This window comes from Melitaea cinxia, chromosome 15 (assembly GCF_905220565.1).
Source record: "Melitaea cinxia chromosome 15, ilMelCinx1.1, whole genome shotgun sequence".
Taxonomy (NCBI): Eukaryota; Metazoa; Arthropoda; class Insecta; order Lepidoptera; family Nymphalidae; genus Melitaea; species Melitaea cinxia.
In genome coordinates, this window is record NC_059408.1 from 11,776,178 (window position 1) to 11,798,245 (window position 22,068).

At 33.7% G+C, this 22,068-nt stretch overlaps 1 protein-coding gene across 1 annotated transcript in view; it reads left to right on the top strand.

The window, feature by feature from the left end:
- LOC123660166 (mediator of RNA polymerase II transcription subunit 12) overlaps positions 1-19,332 on the top strand; it is a 59,862-nt gene extending 40,530 nt beyond the window's left edge. Inside the window, exons 2-7 of the mRNA XM_045595268.1 lie at positions 15,461-15,523; positions 16,101-16,298; positions 16,578-16,704; positions 16,997-17,187; positions 17,750-17,901; positions 18,020-19,332. Of these exons, the coding sequence (XP_045451224.1) occupies positions 15,461-15,523; positions 16,101-16,298; positions 16,578-16,704; positions 16,997-17,187; positions 17,750-17,901; positions 18,020-18,491 (1,203 nt within the window). The 3' untranslated portion in view covers positions 18,492-19,332. The remainder of the gene's footprint in view (positions 1-15,460; positions 15,524-16,100; positions 16,299-16,577; positions 16,705-16,996; positions 17,188-17,749; positions 17,902-18,019) is intronic.
- Positions 19,333-22,068: the final 2,736 nt, after the last annotated feature.

Genomic DNA, 22,068 nt, shown 5'->3' on the forward strand with positions numbered 1-22,068 from the left:
TTAACTAGCGACCCGCCCCGCAGTAGTTGCAAAAACTACCAGTATTCCTCTTCTATATTATGCATGTATTATACATATAAACCTTCCTCTTTAATCACTCTATCTATTAAAAAAAACTGCATCAAAATCCGTTGCGTAGTTTTAAAGATTTAAGCATACATAGGGACAGAAAAAGCGACTTTGTTTTAGACTATGTAGTGACAACACATTTTAAAAATGAACAAAAGTAAGATAAGACCCTCTTTAATTACATCTTGAAAACTGTACCTACAGAAAATAATTACCAAAAGTAATTTTCTGTGAAAGCAATTTACAGGGTAACAGATAGCAGTAAAAATAATACATCCTATATACTTCTATCTCGCTGAGATATCACCAGATTACATTGACATTTGGACAGAGCAATCAATCTTTGGACGCCGTCCAACTGGATCGCCGGTATTACTTCCGAATATATGTAAGACCTTCACGTTAGTGAAAATTTTAAGTACCTAACTACTTATGTATTACACGACTGCGATAATGTACTAACGGCCATTTTCGATAATCTCTAAATTTGCCAACATACGATAGGTTTTTGACACAATTTGTATGGAGTATACGTCAAAATTTAATATAAGCAAATTCAAAGATAGAAAGAGCATTGAAACTGGCCGTAAGTCAGCATCAATTTTGGCGCACTTTGTTTAATTACAGTACTATTATGAAACAAAACTTAAATGATAAATTATTAAATTCTCACTTCATGTCATTTTTAATTTATACTCTCGTATAGTTCTTTGTTAAAATTTGTTAATGTATTATTATACATTTACTTATATTAAAACGTTTCTGAGGTAGTGAGGTAGTGCGTGGTTTCTGATCTAGGATTCTAGGTGTGTCTTTCCCCATCGGATCTCAGAGAGCACATTTTGTCATCGATTACCCTTGTTATAATGGACATTTTAGAGTGATAACTCACATGAAGAAAATTATCCGCCAAGACGTATAGCAGCGTGGTTGTTTAGGCACCAACCCTACTCCTTTACAACAAAGAGACCTTTGCCCAGTACGTTTACAGGGTTAACATGTGTTATTTTACAAAAAAAGTTAAATTATTGAATAGATATTGTACATATGGTTATTTCTGTAACAATTCATTGTTATCTCACGCGTTAAGCACCCTAATAATACATTTCGGTCAAAATAATCGTTGTAATTGAGGTAACTTCACCCTTTGTCCTTCGTTCCCAGCATCCACGATGACGTCATAGTATCGATCGCCTGAAAATAAACCCGAGGGGTGGTAAAATCATTGTTCCCCAAACAAAGAAATGAACGCACCAGTTAAAAATATTTTTAACAAAATAATGCATTTTATTTGCATTTTATTCGTTATTCCATAGCTAGGAACTCGCCTAGCTAGCTTGTTTTTACATTGTTGACGATAGTATACTGTATTTTTAATATAAAAGTTGTACTTTATTACTATGGGCGGAATATTATTTTTAACGTTTTATTTTATACAAGACCTTGTAACTAACAATACTTAACCTAATACTCAAAAACTTATGAATTGCCTAAATTTATGTACGCGCTTAACTTCCGAACGAAAAATTCGATACATTCACAAAAAAATACGAAATTCGTATACTTACAAAAATAACTCAACTCCATATTCTTTACAAGTTCATCGAACCAGCAGCCCGGCTGGATCCAGTTTCCTGGGTTTGGATAGAAATCAACGTCACCAATAGGTTGGGGAAAGCCAAATATTCCAGGATTTGAATGTAACACATCTACGAATATGGCGTCCCCTTTCGAGAGATGGTTTTCTTTTCCGCCGTATCTGTAGCCAGGATAAGCTGGATCTAGACCTGGGGCATTTTTAAAATATATATACGATTAGTGTACAATGCAGACTTAGTGTAGAATGTCAATCAAAACTTTATCACCTTAGTATCATTTAGTGGAGCTAGAATATAAAGTTTACGAAAGTAGGTGCAAACTTTACGTTACGGGGATTCCGATGCGGTCACAACATTTTAAAAGCATATAGTAATATCAACAATTGAGCAGACTAGAGTCTTATGAATCTACAACTGGGATAAGATTTTGTGATAATATGTAATACAATATTTAATGTCAAAACAATAAATAATAAAAGGAGCTTAAATATACGTATCTTACCAGTTATCCTTCCTAATCTCAAGCCTCTCGTGTTAAGGATTTTCCCCGCGAAGCCAGCCGCCTCGGCGCCCAATGAAAATCCTATAACGTGCAAAGAGCCAGCTGGGACGCCGGAAGAATTTAGAAATTGTACGAAATCGGCAAGCCTCTCTCCCATGTATCGTGTGTTTCTCACTGCTGATATGTACCTATAACAAGTTTTAGTGGTATTTAAACTTTCGTATTCTTTTATTTATTCTTATATATTATCTTTTCTACGGTCTAAAATAATTATAATAATATTCTTTATTGCAGACCATTAAAGGATACATACAAAAGTAGTACAATTAGAGGAAGATGTACAAAGGCGGTCTTATCGCTAAAAGAACGATTTCTTCCAGACAACCTTTGGGTTTTCGTCTATAAATCGACTACATCCTATTTGTTAATCGATATTTATTAAATTTTAATTACAATTAATATTAAGGTTACGAGGGTTCAGTAAAGGTGTGTTAGCGGAACAAGGGCTCTCTTCGTGTTGGTATTACGATCATAGATGAGTCAAAAGTGTTTTTGAAATAAGAATGAGCTCTTGTTTAATAATGGAAGCTTCCCCTATAAATTTTGATGGGTACATATCTAATTCGGCCAAGGATAAGAAAACCCGTAATAAAATCAGTCACTATTAACTCTTATTAGGAATTAGGAAACATTGAATTTTTCAAATTCTAACATATAAGACGTTCAGTCGAAAAAGCGTCACAAAACTGAGTGGCGATCATATTTCTTAAGCTCAAAAGCTTTTATTTATTCGAGATTAGGTGAAAGTTGATTTTTTTAAAAGAAAACTGATTTACAACTCGCAGAATGGTACAGAAGTAATTCTATCTGTTATAATTATCATCGTTCGTGACGCATTCTTTCTGGCAGAGAAAAGAAGGCTGGCATTATAGTTGTAAAAAGTCTTAAAGAAATACAATTACATAATAATATTGATAATATTTTTTTCATACGGATAAGTTTAATTCGTCTTTTCGTTTGTTGAGTTTCAGCTTGCTAAATTACACTAGCTATCTATTTTATTTATTTTTTGATAAATATACATGAAAATGATGTATACGTAAATAAATACACATGTTACACCCCTCAAGCGTGAATCAAACCCGCAGCCCGCGAAGCAGAAAACAGGGCCAATACAAACTGCGCCAACGGGCTAGTCAAAATACAGCATAATGATATTGCCTTAACAATGAGATTTTAAATAATTTACATAAACGATCAAAAGAGATTTCCGGGTGATATTTTAATAACGCCAGCCGTCAAGCAACGATTTATTTCGTGGCTTTATAATTTGAATAAATTTAAAGATACATTGTTTAATTTAAAATAATATTGATTTAACCAGAAAATTTGGTTAGTTCTAGCTTTAACTACATATATATATGTATGACATATGTATATATGTAGACAGTGTCTTATTATAGTACTCAAATTTTACGAATTTTCAGAAAATCTAAATTTTAACGCTGTTAATGTGTCCGTGTGTGTATCTTGCACCGTTTAGTAGTTTATTAATAGTAAATTTGAAAAACCATTTTAACTTTTTTTTAATACAAGCTATTGTTTTAAAGTACATTCTAGTTTTAACCTTTTAATGTAAACATGCTTTATTGTTTCCTATAGATTTTTGTATATTTTATATGTAACTACATTGAATATGGAAATTATTATGACTTGGCTCCCTTTAAAAAATAAGGTCGCCTGGAAGAAAGCACTACTTATCTATAAGACCACATCTGATAATTTTCTTTTTGATTTCTTTGCAATAGTAAGTCATATTTTTGTGGCATGCAATACTAAATTATTATGATATCCCACCGTTGTGACGTCTGCAGATCAACTCTAAACATTAACCCTTCTCGTAAAACCTTAATCCGACATCAAAGAGCAAAGCACGTCAAGCGGAAAACTAACTGTAATGTTTGAACAGAATTGTTGAAATGAATAATAATTTATCTCAGACAAGTAATGTTGATGAGGAGCGGTTTAGGTCAGGTCTACTACATGACCTGTTTACTTGATGCTTGTTTGTCTCGAATTACCTGTACATGCTACTATATATATATATGTATATACCTATATATGTCGAAAATAAGAATTTGTTTTCAAATTACAGTTGTTCGTATATTTTGTTCTTATTAGTCGATCTTGTGTCATGATTTAAAATTGAAAAAAAAGGCTTGTAGAGATTGAATTAAAGGATGAAAGTTGGTATAGAAGTTTATCACTATCGAAAACAAAACCATCAAATTTTGTAACGTTTTAGAAAAGATTTAAAATGCAGATATAACATCACTCTTAGCACATTTCAATCAGACTCGTCTGGTGCATAATCGAAAATAAAATTCACAAAAATATTGATAAGTAAAATTAAATGAATGTAACTGTATTTAACTATTATTTGACGATGCGTAAACGCGGTCACTCACTGTCACGGCAGTGGCTTGAGACTGTAGCGCTGGTGGTCGCGAGTTTGGTCTGGCCGTTTCTGCTTGTGTATTCCGGGGTTTGAGCGTTGCTACCGGACCCGGTACTCGGACTCCGGACACAGGAGTAAATTCTAGTGGCCGTTGAGTTCGGGGCGTTTATTTATTGTTATTTATTATATTTTTTACGCTGTGCTGTTACTCCAGGAAAGAATATAGCCACCCCTTCTTTTCCTGTGGGTGATTCTTCAAAATTTGGAGTTACCCGACTGGGGTATCTCAATCTTACAGAAGTATAACAGCTAAATAACTCTGCGGCCATCTGGTTTTGTGTTCCTGACAAGGAGCTCCTGGGAGGATCGGGGATAAGGTTGGCAACGCGCTAGTAATGCTCTTGGTGTTGCAGGCGTCCATAAGCTTCGATATCCGCTGACCACCAGGCCGAATGTACGATATGGTATCCTCTTACCATCAGGTCAACCGTACGATTGTTTTTCATTTTTGTAATTAAAAATATATATAATTTTATATTAGTAACTCACCAAGGGAAAACGATGAGTCGAGACCAGTCCACACTAATAAAATTATACTCGGCTCTATCAAGAAACGCTGTAATAAAATCGGTATTAATTACTTTCATTGAAAAGAATCATCTCGTATTCAAACTGGCTTAATTTACGTTTAGTTAAATATATAGGTAGATTTTAACATAGATATATGTTAAAATCTACCTATATATTAGCCTTAGCTAAGCAAAATTAGCAATAGCCTTTATTAATAAATACTGTACGCATGTAATGAACACTATACACACACGCACACACGCACGCACGCACGCACGCACGCACGCACGCAAGCAAGCATGCACACACGCACGCACACACGCACGCACACACACACACACCCAAAACTACTACTACTACACATAAGTGCAGTTACTAACTTACAACAACAACTGCTGTACTCGTCGAGCGCACGCAAGCCTGCGACTTGGGACACCGAAGATCCACGGGCACCTTTGTTGCGCCATTATTCGGAGTGTATCCCGGACTTCGAAGAGGATGAGATTGGTGCAGCGCTCGGGCAGCTTAAAAACGGGAGGGCCCCGGGGGATGACGGAGTTACCACTGAACTCCTTAAAGCCGCAAGGCGACCTGTCCTGAAAGCCTTGGCAAGACTATTTAACGCCGTCATCCACCGAGGTACCACGCCGGAGGCGTGGTCCAGGAGTGTGGTGGTGCTGTTCTTTAAGAGAGGCGATAAGTCTCTGTTAAAGAATTACAGACCGATCTCGCTTCTGAGCTGCGTCTATAAGCTGTTTTCGAGGGTTGTTACGAATCGTCTCGCCAGAAAACTCGACGAATTCCAACCACCAGAGCAGGCTGGGTTTCGAAATGGCTACAGCACCGTGGACCACATCCATACTGTTCGGCAGATTATCCAAAAGACGGAAGAATATAATCAACCGCTGTGTATGGCATTTGTGGACTACGAGAAAGCCTTCGACTCCGTCGAGACCTGGGCTGTCCTGGCTGTCTCTCTGCAGAGATGTCATATCGACTGGCGATATATCGAGATACTAAAATCTATGTACGACGCAGCGACGATGACCGTTCATGTCAATGACCAAAGAACAAGACCTATTTCCCTCCGGCGCGGGGTAATACAGGGGGATGTAATATCACCGAAACTGTTTACCACTGCGCTAGAGGATGTTTTTAAGACCTTGGATTGGGGGGAACGGGGCATCAACGTCAACGGTGAATTCATCTCTCACCTTCGTTTCGCCGACGATATTGTCATCTTTGCGGAGACGCTGGATGAGTTAGGCCAAATGCTGGCCGGCCTAAACGAGTCCTCCCGACGTGTCGGTCTCTGTATGAACTTGGATAAGACGAAAGTTATGTTTAACAACCAAGTCATACCGATACCGGTATCGGTCGATGGTACCCTTCTCGAAGTTGTTCAGGATTATATTTACCTAGGCCATACTATCCAACTAGGCCGCAACAACTTCGAGAAGGAGGCCGATAGGAGGATTCGGTTGGGCTGGGCGGCTTTTGGCAGACTCCGTCGAGTCTTCACTTCGAAGATTCCGCAATGCTTGAAGACAAAAGTTTTCGAGCAATGCGTCCTGCCTGTGTTAACATACGGAGCCGAGACGTGGACACTGACCAAGCGACTGGTCCACAAGTTTAAAGTCGCTCAACGTGCAATGGAACGGGCTATGCTTGGGGTCTCTCTCAAAGACAGGATTAGAAATGAGACTATCCGCGAGAGAACGAAGGTAACCGACATAGCCCACAGAATTAGCAAGTTGAAGTGGCAGTGGGCTGGTCATCTGTGTCGCAGGACCGATGGCCGTTGGAGTAGACGGGTCCTAGAGTGGAGACCGCGTCTTGGCAAACGCAGTGTGGGACGTCCTCCGGCCCGTTGGACCGACGATCTACGTAAGATTGCCGGTGTAGGCTGGATGAGGATTGCGGAAGACCGGGATGTGTGGCGCGAACTTGGGGAGGCCTATGTCCAGCAGTGGACTGCGATAGGCTGAAGTGAGTGTGAGTGAGAACAACAACTGACAAAATTTAAACCTATTATAAAACATTCCATATGACAACACGATTGACTCGAACACTAAAGACTTATTGTTGGTAATGTCTTTCTGAAACAATAGCATTGAACGTGAACTTCCTATTTATTTTTAAGACTTTCGCGAATCATACTAATAACTCATAACACACTTTCAATAATATTGCATATATTTTGAAAATAATTATTTTTCTGCTTTTAATTTTATGTATACACAAGGTTTGTATACGTATTACAACTATAACTTGAATATTAAGTATAAAATTTAGTTTTGAAACTGTAAAAGGTCCAATTCTGTACTTTAAAAATAATTAAATATCATCAATCGATATTGTAGCCAAAACAGTATATTTTTTCAGTTTCGTCTATCTCTCGGCATCTTAAAAAGACTGCATTAAGTGTATTTATATACAACTTGGCATGGTTTGAGTCCATACTGAGGATACAGATTGTCTTTTTCCGAAGTTCATAATGGATCCCTTGAGAGAGGGAACAAAATTCTAAAGGAGTAATCACGAAAGATGTTACAAGTATATCATGTATGCAATATGTAGTATAAGCCATACTACTTTTTCAATAAACGAAAAGTCCCCTACTACCCGATACAAATCATAAATAGAGCTATGCTTTTTTTCACAATAACAATAATAATTATGATCCAATAATAATAACAAATACACTACAATTCAAGAAGCTAAACTAAGAATAACTAAGACATAATAATTCTTTAAGATTTATAAAAATTAGTACATTTACCATTTTTTAAAGTGGTTGTACTTGGTCCCGTTGGAGCTTCCGAGAACCCAAATAAATATATGACAGTCGGCCTATTTGTACTAAAATGAGTACTGGACAAAGCGTTCGGTCGGCCTGGGTCAATGAGTTCAGAAGAATTCGGATTAGATCTGAAAAACATAAGAAAGGCTTCAATTTTGTTTTACATATTATGACTAATCAAAGATTAAAACCCGGTTATTATATTAAAACGATTTATTTTACTGACCATTGTTTCGAACTCGACTACTTAGCTAGATCAGTTTGTGAACAAAACAAACTGTTGTTTAATCGACTTGAAAAAAAAGGAAGAGGTTCTCAATTCAAATGTTTTTTTTTTTGTGTTACATCATAACTTTTTACTGGTTGTAACGAGTTTAATCTTTTTTTTTTTGTTGCCTATTGATATTATGCAGTAGTTCCATTTAAATTTGAGCGAGATATGGCGAGTAGTTTTTGAGTTATACCTAATAATGCGTATATTTGGGATAATGTGTATGCGTCAATTTAATTATCAACTTTTTCGACTATGAATGTAGGTATATTGATTATGTTCTCAGTTTTAACCAATTTCGAAAATATATATATATATATATATAGTGTTCGCGGTATCTTTGTCGTTTATGAACCGATTTTGATGATTCTTTTTTTGTTAGAAGAAAGATATCCCAAGGGTGGTATCCATGATAAGAAAACCATAAATGGAAATGGAAGGACCCATGATAAGGAATCGAGGGGAGCCTTCGAAAATCATAGTCGCGACTAGTGCGTTTGTTAATCTTTTTCGTCTACTCACCTGGTATTACTTGTTTTTTTTTTTTTTGTTTGATAATAAACACAATTATCAAATTTAGAAATCGGCTCAAAAAAATCATCCCAACTGTTTGATCAACTCAACCTCTCGCTTTAATTAAGTGCGTTAAAATTAGTGTAAATCTGATAGCGATCTGTGTTTAATTGTGTAAGGTACTATTGTTGTATGCTTGGCGTGACAGATAGATGGTGATACCCGATGCAAGTGAACCATTGAGTGTATTTTTTTATACTTTTTGTCTAAACAACAATTGAATTCTGATTAATATGAGAGATTTAATTAGAGAGGTTTAACTGCGCTAGCAATAAGCTCATAATATACGAATAAATTCTTGTAATCAGAGTTTTTTTTTAAATCTAATCTTTTAGTAAATTACGGAACTGTTTTCAGTGTGTATTTATGTAATTGTAATTATGTAATATTTCTGTAAGTACCTACATTTTTACGTGCAATAAATTATAGGTATCTATATAAATAAAAATGAATTGCTAAATGTGCTGCTAAGTGTACTCGACGTAAACTCGACAACAGCTGGAACTATAGTTACGAAAATTGCGCAGAAATTTAGAACATTTTTCCAAAAAAAGTTACGAACTTTATGCCTGACAGGAGTATTTCGGATCAGCTCGTATATAATAATATAATAAGCACTAAACACATGTATAATAATTTAATAAGCATATATACATACATGAATAGAGTATAATAGCTTTAATCCCTTACCTAGTAAACAATTTGTATTGTATATCGAGGTTATCATCTCTAGGACAACAGTCCACACAATCACCCACAGGCGCAGGCATGAAACATACTTGTGTAACACCTGTAATATACAGCAAAAACTGTAATTAAGTACAAGACTTTTCCGCTCAAAATACTATAAACATTTTAAAATCGTTTTTACATTTGTTACACATAGGTTTGTTACACTTATACAAATTAAGTAAAGTTTATTACTTCTACTAATAAAAATAAATCGCTGAAATGTAGGCGTAGGTATAATTTCCGAACGACTTCCCAAACTGTATATTTTTTTGTGCGTTCATAATTGTTAGGACAAGGTTTGTATAAAAGAAAATATAAGATATCGTATCGATATATACCTGAAAAAAATATGTAAAAAAACCAGTAAACCAGTTTTCTATATTTTTAACGTTATATTTTCATATCTTGTCAACCATGTGTAATATGTACGTATTAACATAAATTCTAACATTAATTCATTTAAAATATGATTAAATGTTAACAAATTAAGCGGACTAATTGAGCATTGTCCCAGGTTTCAAGCGGTACTCTCAAGGGCGTTTAAGTAATTGGACATTCTATGCTTACGATAATTTATGCTAAATTATAGCTTGATTGATACTAAGAAGCGAAGAAGCATATAATTTACAAGATTGAAAGATAATATTTTCTTTTCTATTTAATTTGCTATATACGCAAAATAAAATAAAATCGTTAATAAAAAAGTCATTTGTAAGCTGCCTGTACAAGCATATTTTTAAAAGTTGATTATATTCATGAGAATGGAAAAAAAATATTGGGTATTATATTAGGTATTTATATATGTCAGTCTTAATTCGATTTAAAAAAAGCCTGCAACACCATTTATCTATTTCTAGTAGGTAAGCCACTATATAGCAAAACTTTCTTGAAATTTGAAAGGTGATTTACGAGCATTATTGTTAACCATGGCTTAATTATCCTGATGAGAAAGTTACTTAATTATTGGGACTCAAAATTTAAGAATTACCAGAAAAATTAAAATTACAATGGACTGAAGCGAGAATTGATAGGAAAAAACAAACATACATACAATACATACATACACTGCATAAAGCTTTTAAATAAAATAAGAATATCTGAGACCTTCCTTCAACAGGGATACATACTATATACTCATAACATGGCTGTGGCATACTAAGTAGATGAATATTACCATAGTTTATTTCCTGCTACTACTTTCCTTGCGTCATAAATAATAAATATATATTTGTTTGCTGGTAATAAATTATTTTGTAACATCCCTAATTTCTGTTTTAAATTAGCTTTACATTATTTTAAAAACCATAGTTTCATCAACGCGGATCACGGGTTCAATTGCTACTTGGAGCGAATATGTAAAAATGTTTGTCTTTGTTCTTTATGTTCATACTTTTGAATCTACCAACCATGCATCCGTGAGTGCGTAAAGCCAAAAAAAAACCGGTCCTGGTAGTTATCAAGAGCGTCATTAAAGACACGCCAATCACTCTCTTGAGAGTTGAGAGATTGATGACAAATCTACATTTACTTCAAATGACCAGTCAAATACAAATTTAAACAATTCTAATGACTCATCAGTGGACGTCAGGTTTCGTTACGACCAATAGTGGCGCGTTTTATACGTTTGGATTTCGCTCTTTTTTTGAACCGACTTCCAAAAAAGGAGGAGGTTCTCAATTCGACTGAATTTTTTTTTTTTTTTCTTTATGTATGTTACATCAGAACTTTTGACTGGGTGGAGCGATTTCGACAATTTTTTTTTTTAATCGAAAGGTGGTGTGTGCCATTTGGTCCCATTTAAATTTATTTGAGATCTAACAACTACTTTTCGAGCTATATCTAATAATGCGTTTTTACTTGACGCTTTTTTCGTCGACCTACGTTGTATTATACCACATAACTTTCTACTGGATGTACCGATTTTGATAATTCTTTTTTTGTTGAAAAGGAGATATCCCATGTTTAGTACCATGATAAGGAAACCAGGATTTGATGATAGGATCCCGGAGAAATTGATGGAAATTCTTGAAAATCCGCAATAACTTTTTACTGGTTGTATCGATTTTGATAATTCTTTTTTTTTTTTTTTGTTGGAAAGGGGATATCCCTAATTTGGTACCATGATAAGGAAACCAGGATCTGATGATGGGATCCCAGATAAATCGAGGGAAACTCTTGAAAATCCGCAATAACTTTTTACTGGGTGTACTGATTTTAATAATTTTTAATTTAATCGAAAGCTGATGTTTGTCATGTGGTCACATATAAATTTTATTGAGATCTGATAACTACTTTTTGAGTAATCTTTGATAACGCGCAGTTACTTGACTATTTTTTCGTCGATCTACGTTGTACTACTCGTCGATGTAATTGAAGTCCGTTTTTTTTTTTTCGTTTGCGAGCAAACACAATTATTTCACATTGTGTATAATACTAGCTGATCCCACAAACGTAAATAATAGATAAATAAAAAAAACTTATCTGTATAATGTGACGATAATATATAATTAAGCAATAAAAAAATCAGAAAAATTTAAATTTTATTAATATTCCCTATTGTGCAAAATTCTCAGACTGTTTACGTAATGGACCTCGATTTACATGTAATACATCGTAACCGTATGTACCTTAAACTAAGATTAAAAAATAAGACGTGGGTTTATTACGCATAATAAAGTCTCACCGAGTTTATTTGTTATATTTGTAATTCATTCCTTTTATTAGAAACTGATTAACAAAGACCATAAAAATTTGATCGATAAAATACACTAAATAATACTAATTAAAAATAAATCATCCGAGTTAATGAGTATATATAGTAGACGTTTTGTTGTTATTTATAGTAAAAGTATTTATTCTTAGTGTCTTTATTACCAACATATAAAAGCTAGGAATACCTATTTTAAATAATCTATTATAGCTTAGTCGTTAGGAATTCAATTTAATATCAGAAGTTAACAAGACATTTTTTGTACGATAATCTGTTTGCGAAATTTTAATCAAATCCAATGTTAAACAATTTCTAAATTAAAACTGCAATGAAACTATTAAGATTAAAGTTTGTTTTCGTAAGGACAGACTGACAGAACAAATATTTGCATGTGTTCTAAAATTCATTGCATGCTTAGAAATATATATTTTGCTTACAGTTTAAAACAACTTATTTTTACTGAAAATAATACTCTTAAAAACTAATTTTACTAACGCATTAGCAGTAATCTGTTGTAAATAAATTCGGCAATTTCTGAGAAAACCTTGACACAAACACAACAATTTGTAGATTTTAATCAGCCCTACTTATTTTTCTGAAACAAAGGACGCCCTATATTTTATACCTATCGCAAACCAGTCGATACAGTAGAGTTTACTTAAACTAAATAAATAGAATCACAAATAGTGAAGTTTGACTTCATTATTCTTTTAATCATATCATATTTTTACCCAATAATGTATATACACTCATTTAAACGTATCAGTCGTAAAGATAACTCAAACGAAATATTAAGCATAAAATGCAAAACCTAAAATATGACTCGTTACTTCAATCCGTTAACTATTTAAAATATCTTTGACCCTCCAACAAAAAAATAGAATTAACGCAACTGAACAAAAAATGACACGAAATTTTCAAATTTAAACGTAAATTCTAATAGAAAATTCTACATTATTTACTAAATGTTTAAGCGTAGGATAATTAAATAGGGCTTACCCATAAAAAAGGATTGCACATGGCAATGAGTTAAGCTATTAAACATTTTTGCGAATATTTATCACTTATAGGTATCGTAACACATATCCTATACACACTCGATACATTTTTTCAGTGATCGGTCTTTACAATAAACACTGCATTATATCTCGGTAATAGAATACTCCCATAGCACGTTTATCACACAATATAAGGTCATATATGAAGGAATATTTTATAGCTTTTTTTTTCTATTATCTTCATGGCTTTAACCGTGTAAAACGCTCCATCACACGGAGTTGTTTGAATTAATTTAATTTGAATCAATTGTCCGTTCAAAGCGTGTTTACCAACTAAGTTTCTACTTTACGTGTAGCGTTCTGTCACAGTATTAGGGTTATGCAATTGTTTTTATAATATTTAACTTAGTTCCCGATACTGGCAGATTAACCGTGGAACTCGGACGTAACGCAGCTCTAACTAATCGACTCGAAAGTATCGACAACGGAATTGCAGAATAACAAAATTGCTTAGCAATTTAAACTTATTACTGACTTAGTCGAGAATAATTTCAACTACTCACGACTAATTTTACCGACATTCTAAAAGACAAGCTCGATCTAAGTTAAGATCAGTTCATTTTTGTACAATTTAGTAACATTGAACCAGCTTAGATTGATGAAATATTATTTTAGTACACAGATTTTTTAAATAAGTATTAAAAAAAATATTCGTAACGTTCTGGGCTGATGCGTTTTACCATCTTTAAAACGTGTACATATTTATCATGCAAATGTTAAATGCTCTGAGAGTTTAATAGTCACCATTACAGGATCTTTTGTAATTATATATGCATTACGGAATAAATTGTCAGGAGCTGTAATCGTTAAAATACTGAGTACATTCAGTCAAATCTTTCATAAAAATATTCAGACAGTGGTATATTTATAACCAAAATGACAGTTAGTATTGTGTACAGTATAATTTAATGATTTACACTTTAATGCTAAAAATAAAGTATACATTATCCTACAAAGTATTAAATGTATAAGAATCAAAGTAATGAAATAATTATTACGATTTTTATTGCGAGACTTCTAGGAAATGATTACTCTTGTTATAACATATGTACGTAATTAGTCTAGGAGACTAATATGTATAGAAATTATATATTGGAACGAAGTTCCTTACGGCAGGCTTGACATTTGGTTGGGCGAGCGAACTGAAAAAAATGTGAAACTAAAACCGTAAGAAAAATATATAACGGAAGTGACGTAATATCAGTCACACAACTGTATAATATGACGTTTGTAAAATTAAAATATTACTAGTAAACTTTTTTGAAATTATTTATGTAATTTTATACAGTCAACAAAAATAAATAAAGCCGTGTTTTTTTTTATTTCACTTAATATTTTGAATTATTATTATTATTATTTTGTTTGATTTATTTTATTTTACGGTATTTGTTATTTTCTTAAATACTAAATTTCCTAAATACTTTTATGTACTTAATTAAAAATTAATAAACAAAATCCGAAGGAACTTCGTTCCTACCTGGTGTCCCATGACACCACATAATTAGTCTACTTACGTTGTATTACTTGTCGGTGTAATTGAAATCGGTTTTATTATTTAATTTCTTGATATTATATTTAATACAATATAAACGGTTATAAAAATATGTTATTAAAATGGACAATTCTTTTAAATCCAATATATAAAATTCTCGTGTCGCGTCGTTTGTAGTTAAACTCCTCCGAAACGGCTTGACCGATTCTAATGAAATTTTTTATAGTAACAACATAATTTGATTGTATAATATTTATCTCAGGGGTCAGCTAGTCTGCATATATAAATTTAACAGTTTTCGATAAGCGGCAATTATGTAATACTATGGTCAACACAAAATCTTGAGCAGTATTGATATTTACCAACAAACTTATTTTTAAGCTAGATATTATTGAATTGATTGTCTCCTATTGGGACGACTTGATTGGGAGGCCAAGGTCTAAAAAATTCCGTAAATTCTAAAATCTTTCGTAAAATATATATTACATATATGCAAACCTTGAAAAATGTGCTTACTGTTCAAGAGAATCAAGTATTCAAAAATAAAACATCAGTTTTATGTAATTTTTTCTATGAATTTTTCCACAAAATATGGTAGTTTAAGCAAATATCTCCTTGTTTCAGGACAAATTGCTCAACAAATTGGAAGAAAATGAACCTGAACTAGCAACATCGCCCGAGGAAGAAGTACGTTTTTTTTTAAACTATCTGGATAGGCAACTTATCAAAACACGTGTAAAAGTAGAACATACCATAAATATAAACTGTTGCCAAATACGATACTAGGATAACCTAACATTATTTATTGCTACTAATATTTTTAGAATAAAAATGGTTTATTTCGAACAGATATAAACTAGAGCGTTTTGTCACTGAACGATAGCCGATATAGATTTATTCATGACAATATACTTCGTACAAATTTGCAATCGACCTTCGCGCAATTCTAAATATGGTTTACCACATTTGTATCCCGCTTCAGCCTATAGTAGTCCCCAAGCTCGCGCTAAACATCCCGGTTGTCCACTATTCTCATCTTCCATCCGCCGTTATTCTTTCGTAGATCGTCGGTCCGGTGGGCCGGAATGCATTCCACGCTATGTTATATTTGCAAACACGGGGTCTCTACAACAGCCCACTCTCATCCGTAATTGTAGCTTACAACTAAAAATAGTACTCAAAGTAACAAAAAGTATTTTGTTAACTATCAATCAGTGTTTAGTGTAAGCTGACAATTTTATAAGATTAAAATAATTAATTCCAGTGTGTGATATGCGTGAACGCGAAGGCGACGATGCAAACGTCGCCCTGCGGACACCGAGTAGTGTGTCGGCGATGTTTCGTGAAAACCATCCAGATGGCTGTGAGCCAAAGGCTTTTACCACTTCGCTGTGTTATTTGCCGAGCCAAGATCCTACGATTGAGACAGGCGCCCCGTCTTGTTACCAGTAAAAGTTGGCAGGTAGGATAACTACCATCAAAAATATTACAGACAAGATTGTTTTTCCGTTATGAATTTTTGATTTCAAAATTTAATTTTCTTAGCCGTTAAAGTAAATGATAAAACATTTTGAAATCAAAGATTTAAAATTTTATACCTAATAAGAACGATTTTAACTCAGGATCGAACTTTAATGATTTAAATAAATAATGAAGAAAATCATTATTCGAAGTGTTACATGATTGGAAATGCCTTATGTTACAACAAGTTTTAAATTGCTTAAAAATATAACACATTCAGGTGTCAAGTGGCAGTGGCAAGTCATGGGGTGTACCAGGGTCCGTTTCTTCGTATTCGGTGGGCGCGCGTTCCGTGCCCGCCTCTGCATCCCTCTACTCCGTTACTAGTGGCGAATCTTCTCTGTCAGGTGAAATATCTCCGAACTCACATAATATTTACAAAAATATCAACTTACCAATTCAGAAAATACATTTTAAGTTTAGTTAAATACTTAAAAGCCTACGTAACATACAAATTGATTAAATCTATATTTTTAGAAAGGTCTGTACTAAGCGAGATAATGGTGATTGAATTATTTTGTAATCACCTCATCAAAATGAAAGTCATTCTTAGTAAAACACTTTTTAAATAAAGATAATGTAACATATATAATTTTGCGCGATTATAAAACATCTATTTATCTATGATCTCAATTTCAGGAGTGTCTTCCGTATCATCGAACAGTGGCAATGTCAGCAACACCGGTTGTTCGACAAAGCTATGTGGCGGTGCAAAATGTGGAGGAGCGTGTCTCGGGGCTGTGCCCCGTGCCCCTGCTGCTTCGGTACCGCCACGGCCTCGGCAGCCAGCCTCGAACACTTTGCGGCGATCGCAGCACCATAGCATGAAGGTGAAAATTTATTTTCATTTTGTTAACTGTATTTAAATTGAATTCATGTACGAGTATACACAAACGTTGCGTTTCATATGCAGATTCAGCCGACCCACACTCTGGTTTTTTTTTTTTTGTAAACAAATGTCGTCATCCATCAATTGACACTTAATTGTTTTTGTAATCATCATGTACCTATAATAAAAAGGTAACGGGTTGCTGTCTGTAAAGTTAAGATATATGAGAAAAATTATTATGGGGACCTTTATCAACGCAAATAGCACCCAAAACAACACATCAAAACATTATCAAATTTTTGTTTGTTTGTCTTTGCGTTCGTACACGCTAATCTCAGAAACGTTTTATCGGATTTAGTTGTGGTTTTTACTTATATGTTGTGGCAAGCTTAGCTTAACATTTAGTTTTCGTTTCATATCAATCAGTTCATAAATAAAAAAGTTGTAAGTAGCATGTAAAGTTACTATTCCACGCGGACAAAGTCGAGAACACAGCTAGTATGGTAATAAAATACGTTTTGTTAACAACAGCTTCAATAATTACAATGTGATTTTTTTAACAGGCTCGATTGCAAGATTATCAAATGCATAGCTATACTGGCGGACCTGCTGGAGAACCTTCAGGCAGATTACCACCTATCCGAGAATTCCAAAGAGAATTTCGTGAAGGTCGCCGAGAGAGTGCTGCTGCTGCGTCTGCCTCAACTAGAATAAGGTGTTTATTATTATTACTATTATTGTTGATAAAAATACTACCTCAATTTTAAAATTGACTTTTAAAAGTAATTAACGTATTTTAATCTTAAACTAATCACAATACCTTTCCTCTACAGATGTGCCCAAAAAATTGTTACACAGTTAGAAACGTCTCCACAAAAGAATAAGCAACACTTTTTCCGACCTCTTAAGCCGTCTAACAAAGACGACCCACCAAAATCAAGAGATCACAGTAAAGAGACTGATAAGAAAAAAGATAACCCCAAAGCGAAACCAAAGAAAGAAGAAAAGAAAAAGAAAGATACTGACGAAAATATAAAACAAGGTGATAAAAATAAAAAAGACGAAAGTAACGATAATAAAAAGAATGAAAATTCTGAAAGAAAGAAGGAAGAAAAACTTAGACTTAAAGCGGAGAAGGAAGCTAAAAAGGAAGCAAAGTTACAAGCTAAGGAAGAAGAAAGACAAGCAAGGCTACTTGCCAAAGAAGAAGAGCGGCAGGCAAAATTATTAGCAAAGGAAGAAAAGAAAAAGGCCAAGAAGGAGGCGAAATTGGCGGCGCAAGTTGAAAAAGAAAAAGTTAAATAATAATATACCATTCAAATTTTTACATAGTAGAAACTTTTAGCCGTCTTTAGATTTTAGATTTGAAAATCGTTATTATCGATGCAGGATAAGATTTTATGAGTATTGTAATAAATTAATGTTAATAAATTACTGTAATTACTTAGCATGACTTCATTTCAATTTTATTTCTCCTTAGTTACCTTTTTTTGTATTACTTATTACTAAGACAATATGAATTTAAATAAACAGATATATTATATGTAAATTAGTAATAGAAACAGTGATTATGTTACTACGTAGCACATTAATTTTTTTCTGTTAAAGTTGTTATTAGAATCTGGATATTAAATATAGTTCATGGGTCATAGTTGGAACTCTACAAACTGCGAAGACTGACGAACGAGATAAAAAAATCATATCGTTTTGTAACTTGTGTGTAGTTAAGAGCTTTGTGCATGATTGTATTGCCAAAGAATTTATTTACCACAGATCTTATTATGATCCGACCCATTTCAGTAAGACATAATTAATTTAATAATAAATACTAGTAATGCTAGACATTATTTTATTTATGTGTTTTTTAGATATATTTATTTTGGCTACTAGTTAAACCATTAAAATTAAAAATAGTTTTACGAACCCCTAGACTAGGGAAAACCAATGTTAAGTTTAAGTTTTTAGTCTTTTTCTGCTTCTATTCAAGACAAAGTGTCATATTTATAAAGAATTAACGTAGTCATATCAAAAGTTGAGTTAGCATGAACTATGTAAACGTTAAGATTTCTTTTACAAGGTTTCCATGTTGGAATCTATTGTCAATCGTTAGAAATTTCCTGTAAAATAAATAACAATGTTACCTAAAGAGGACTTTTAATTTATAAAAGACTTATTTATAAAGTTTCATAATACACCAGTTAAGATATATTTCGCAAATGGTGTTGAAAATCTTGATACAATTAATGAAACTCTTTATCAAAAACTATTCCAAATTACATATACTCTTAAAAACCCCATATGGTTTCACTCGGCGTTCATATGGCAGCCATGCTCTCGTTTCATTTCATAAACATAATAGGTATCCAAAATAAACATTCATTTTTTTTAATGAAATCAATTAATCCTGAAACGAACACACACACGAAATATGTTCTTAAACCAATGTAAATTCTTAAAACATACAAGAAAGTCATACTAAATCCTATTAGAAAATAATAATATAATAATTCCACGTGTGACGTAAACAATCTATCTATTTATGTTTCCACACCATTCAGGTGATAACAAAACAAAAATAGAACAACAAATAGTATACCTACATATACCTACAGATTATAAAATAAATATTTAAATACAAACTATTTCTTTTAGTTATTTTACAGTCAAAATAACTAAATCTTTCCAATTTATTTTATTATTTTTACATTTATTGCAACAAGAACACATTCTTGGCTATTATTCTATTTTAAAAAGTGTAAAATACAATGATTTTCGCTTTAAGGCGAGAACAATCAATTTTAAAATCATTAACGATACTCCAATCGATGTAAATATAAATACACTCACCGGCACGGAAACTTGGCCAAGTATAAAATTTGTGATAACTTTAATTTTTTTCAGTTTACACTGCAAATTTAAGCCAATTTTGATCGTTGTTCATCCAATTAACGTCTTTAATACGTAATTAAACATAAATAATGTTTTTTTTAGTTTATAATGAAGTTTAAGCGCAAAATCACATTTACACAAAATTAAACACTGCAGTTTTGAGCACTAGTAATAAAAACTGTTTGAACTGTTTGATCTTTGGTGAGCTTTTTAATATCGCGTGTTTCCTTCTCTAGCCCTTAAGACCGCCTGCATTCGGTCTGGCATACTTTGGATGACATTTTTGATGTCCACTTGCGACAAGTCGCGCCAGGCAATCAATGCAGCATCTTGAAGCTGGTTAAGAGTTTGTGGTGGGTTCGATGCTGTTTTAATTGTCTTTTTTAGCTTATCCCAAATATGCTCTATTGGATTTAAGTCGGGGCTGCGAGCTGGCCACTGCAATTTTTGAATACCAACCTCTTGAAGGTACTCATTTACGATTTGAGCGACGTGAGGATGTGCATTATCATGCATTAAAATGAATTGGTAATATCCAATAAACCCTCCAAAGGGTAAAACATGTTCTTGAAGGATATCCTCGACGTATCGTGTTGCAGTTAGAGCGTTATTGACGATGACCAATTCTGTACATGCATCAGAACTAACGCCACCTCATACCATTATAGAGCCTCTACCAAAACTCACTGTTGGAGTGCTACTAATCGCCAGATATCGTTCACCTTTCCTTCTCCACACACGTTGTCTACCATCAGATGCATTTAAAGCGATCCTGCACTCATCCGTTAAGAAAACCCTTGCCCTTTGTTCATGAGACCGTTAGCATGTTCGCGGGCAAATTAAAGTCGAGGTGCTCTATGCTGTGGGAGAAGCTGTGGGCCACGGGCTAGTCTTCTTGCCCTTAAATTAACTTCCTCTATACATCTTCTCACCGTACGCTCACTAACATTTACGTTCCTGGAGATTTGAAGCCGTTGCTGGATCTCGACAGCAGTAAGGAAGCGATTTCTTAAAATCTCTAACACAATAAAGCAGTTGTCATGAGCTGACGTCCAACGTAAACCACCACTACCTGGTCTGCGTGTGCAGAGGCTAGTCTCTTGCTACCGTTTTAGTGCATATTGGATAGAAGAACGCGGTACATTAAGGGTAGTAGCCACTTCACGATGGGTTATCCCTTGTTCGAGAAATGCCACTGCTTGTGCAATCTGACTTGGTGACAAAGGCATTTTTATGGATTCTTAGGCGCCTTTAGATGTTTATTTATCACAATAAAACCAAAGAACTTCGACAACTTAACACTCGCAAATTCCACAACACAATTCAAAACGTAGAGTTCGTCGGATAAATGACACGATTCAACTAAACTTCAGAATCCAAACCAATATGCCCGTCAACTCAATTAAATATCCTCTTAGGAATAACGTAAACATTATTTCTACCCACTTATACAATAAGAAAAAAGTTAGACACACTTAAAAATTTGTTATCGCATGTTATGAGTTTGGCCAAGATTCCGTGCCGCTGAGTGTATATGGATAAATGTGTCGTTAAGTGCAAAACTTGAGAGTCCAGTCGACCGATTTATTTAGCTAGGTTTTTTTTAAAGTATATACGATAAGATACTTAGTAGAAGGTTCTCACGAAAAGAAAATTACAAAAATTTAAGAAAAAATAACGATACTTTATTTAAACTTTACGCGTTTGACGATAGCCAAATAATACACCTACTTAGGCCTCAGTTTCTTTCTAATATTACAATGTAACCTGTTTTAATATTAAGTATAAAAGGATTTTTTTTTTACATGAATTATAAGATTATTGAGAGCATATTGCACGCATTCTTAAGATGTGTCAGTTATATCGACAAGCCATTCATATCATTCGCAAAAAGTTACAATTACGAATGTATCGAAGAGAAAGATTCGAGTCCACAAAGAAGTTAGTAGTTATATGTATTCTTCCGGCAACAAGTTTCTTGACCATGGGACTG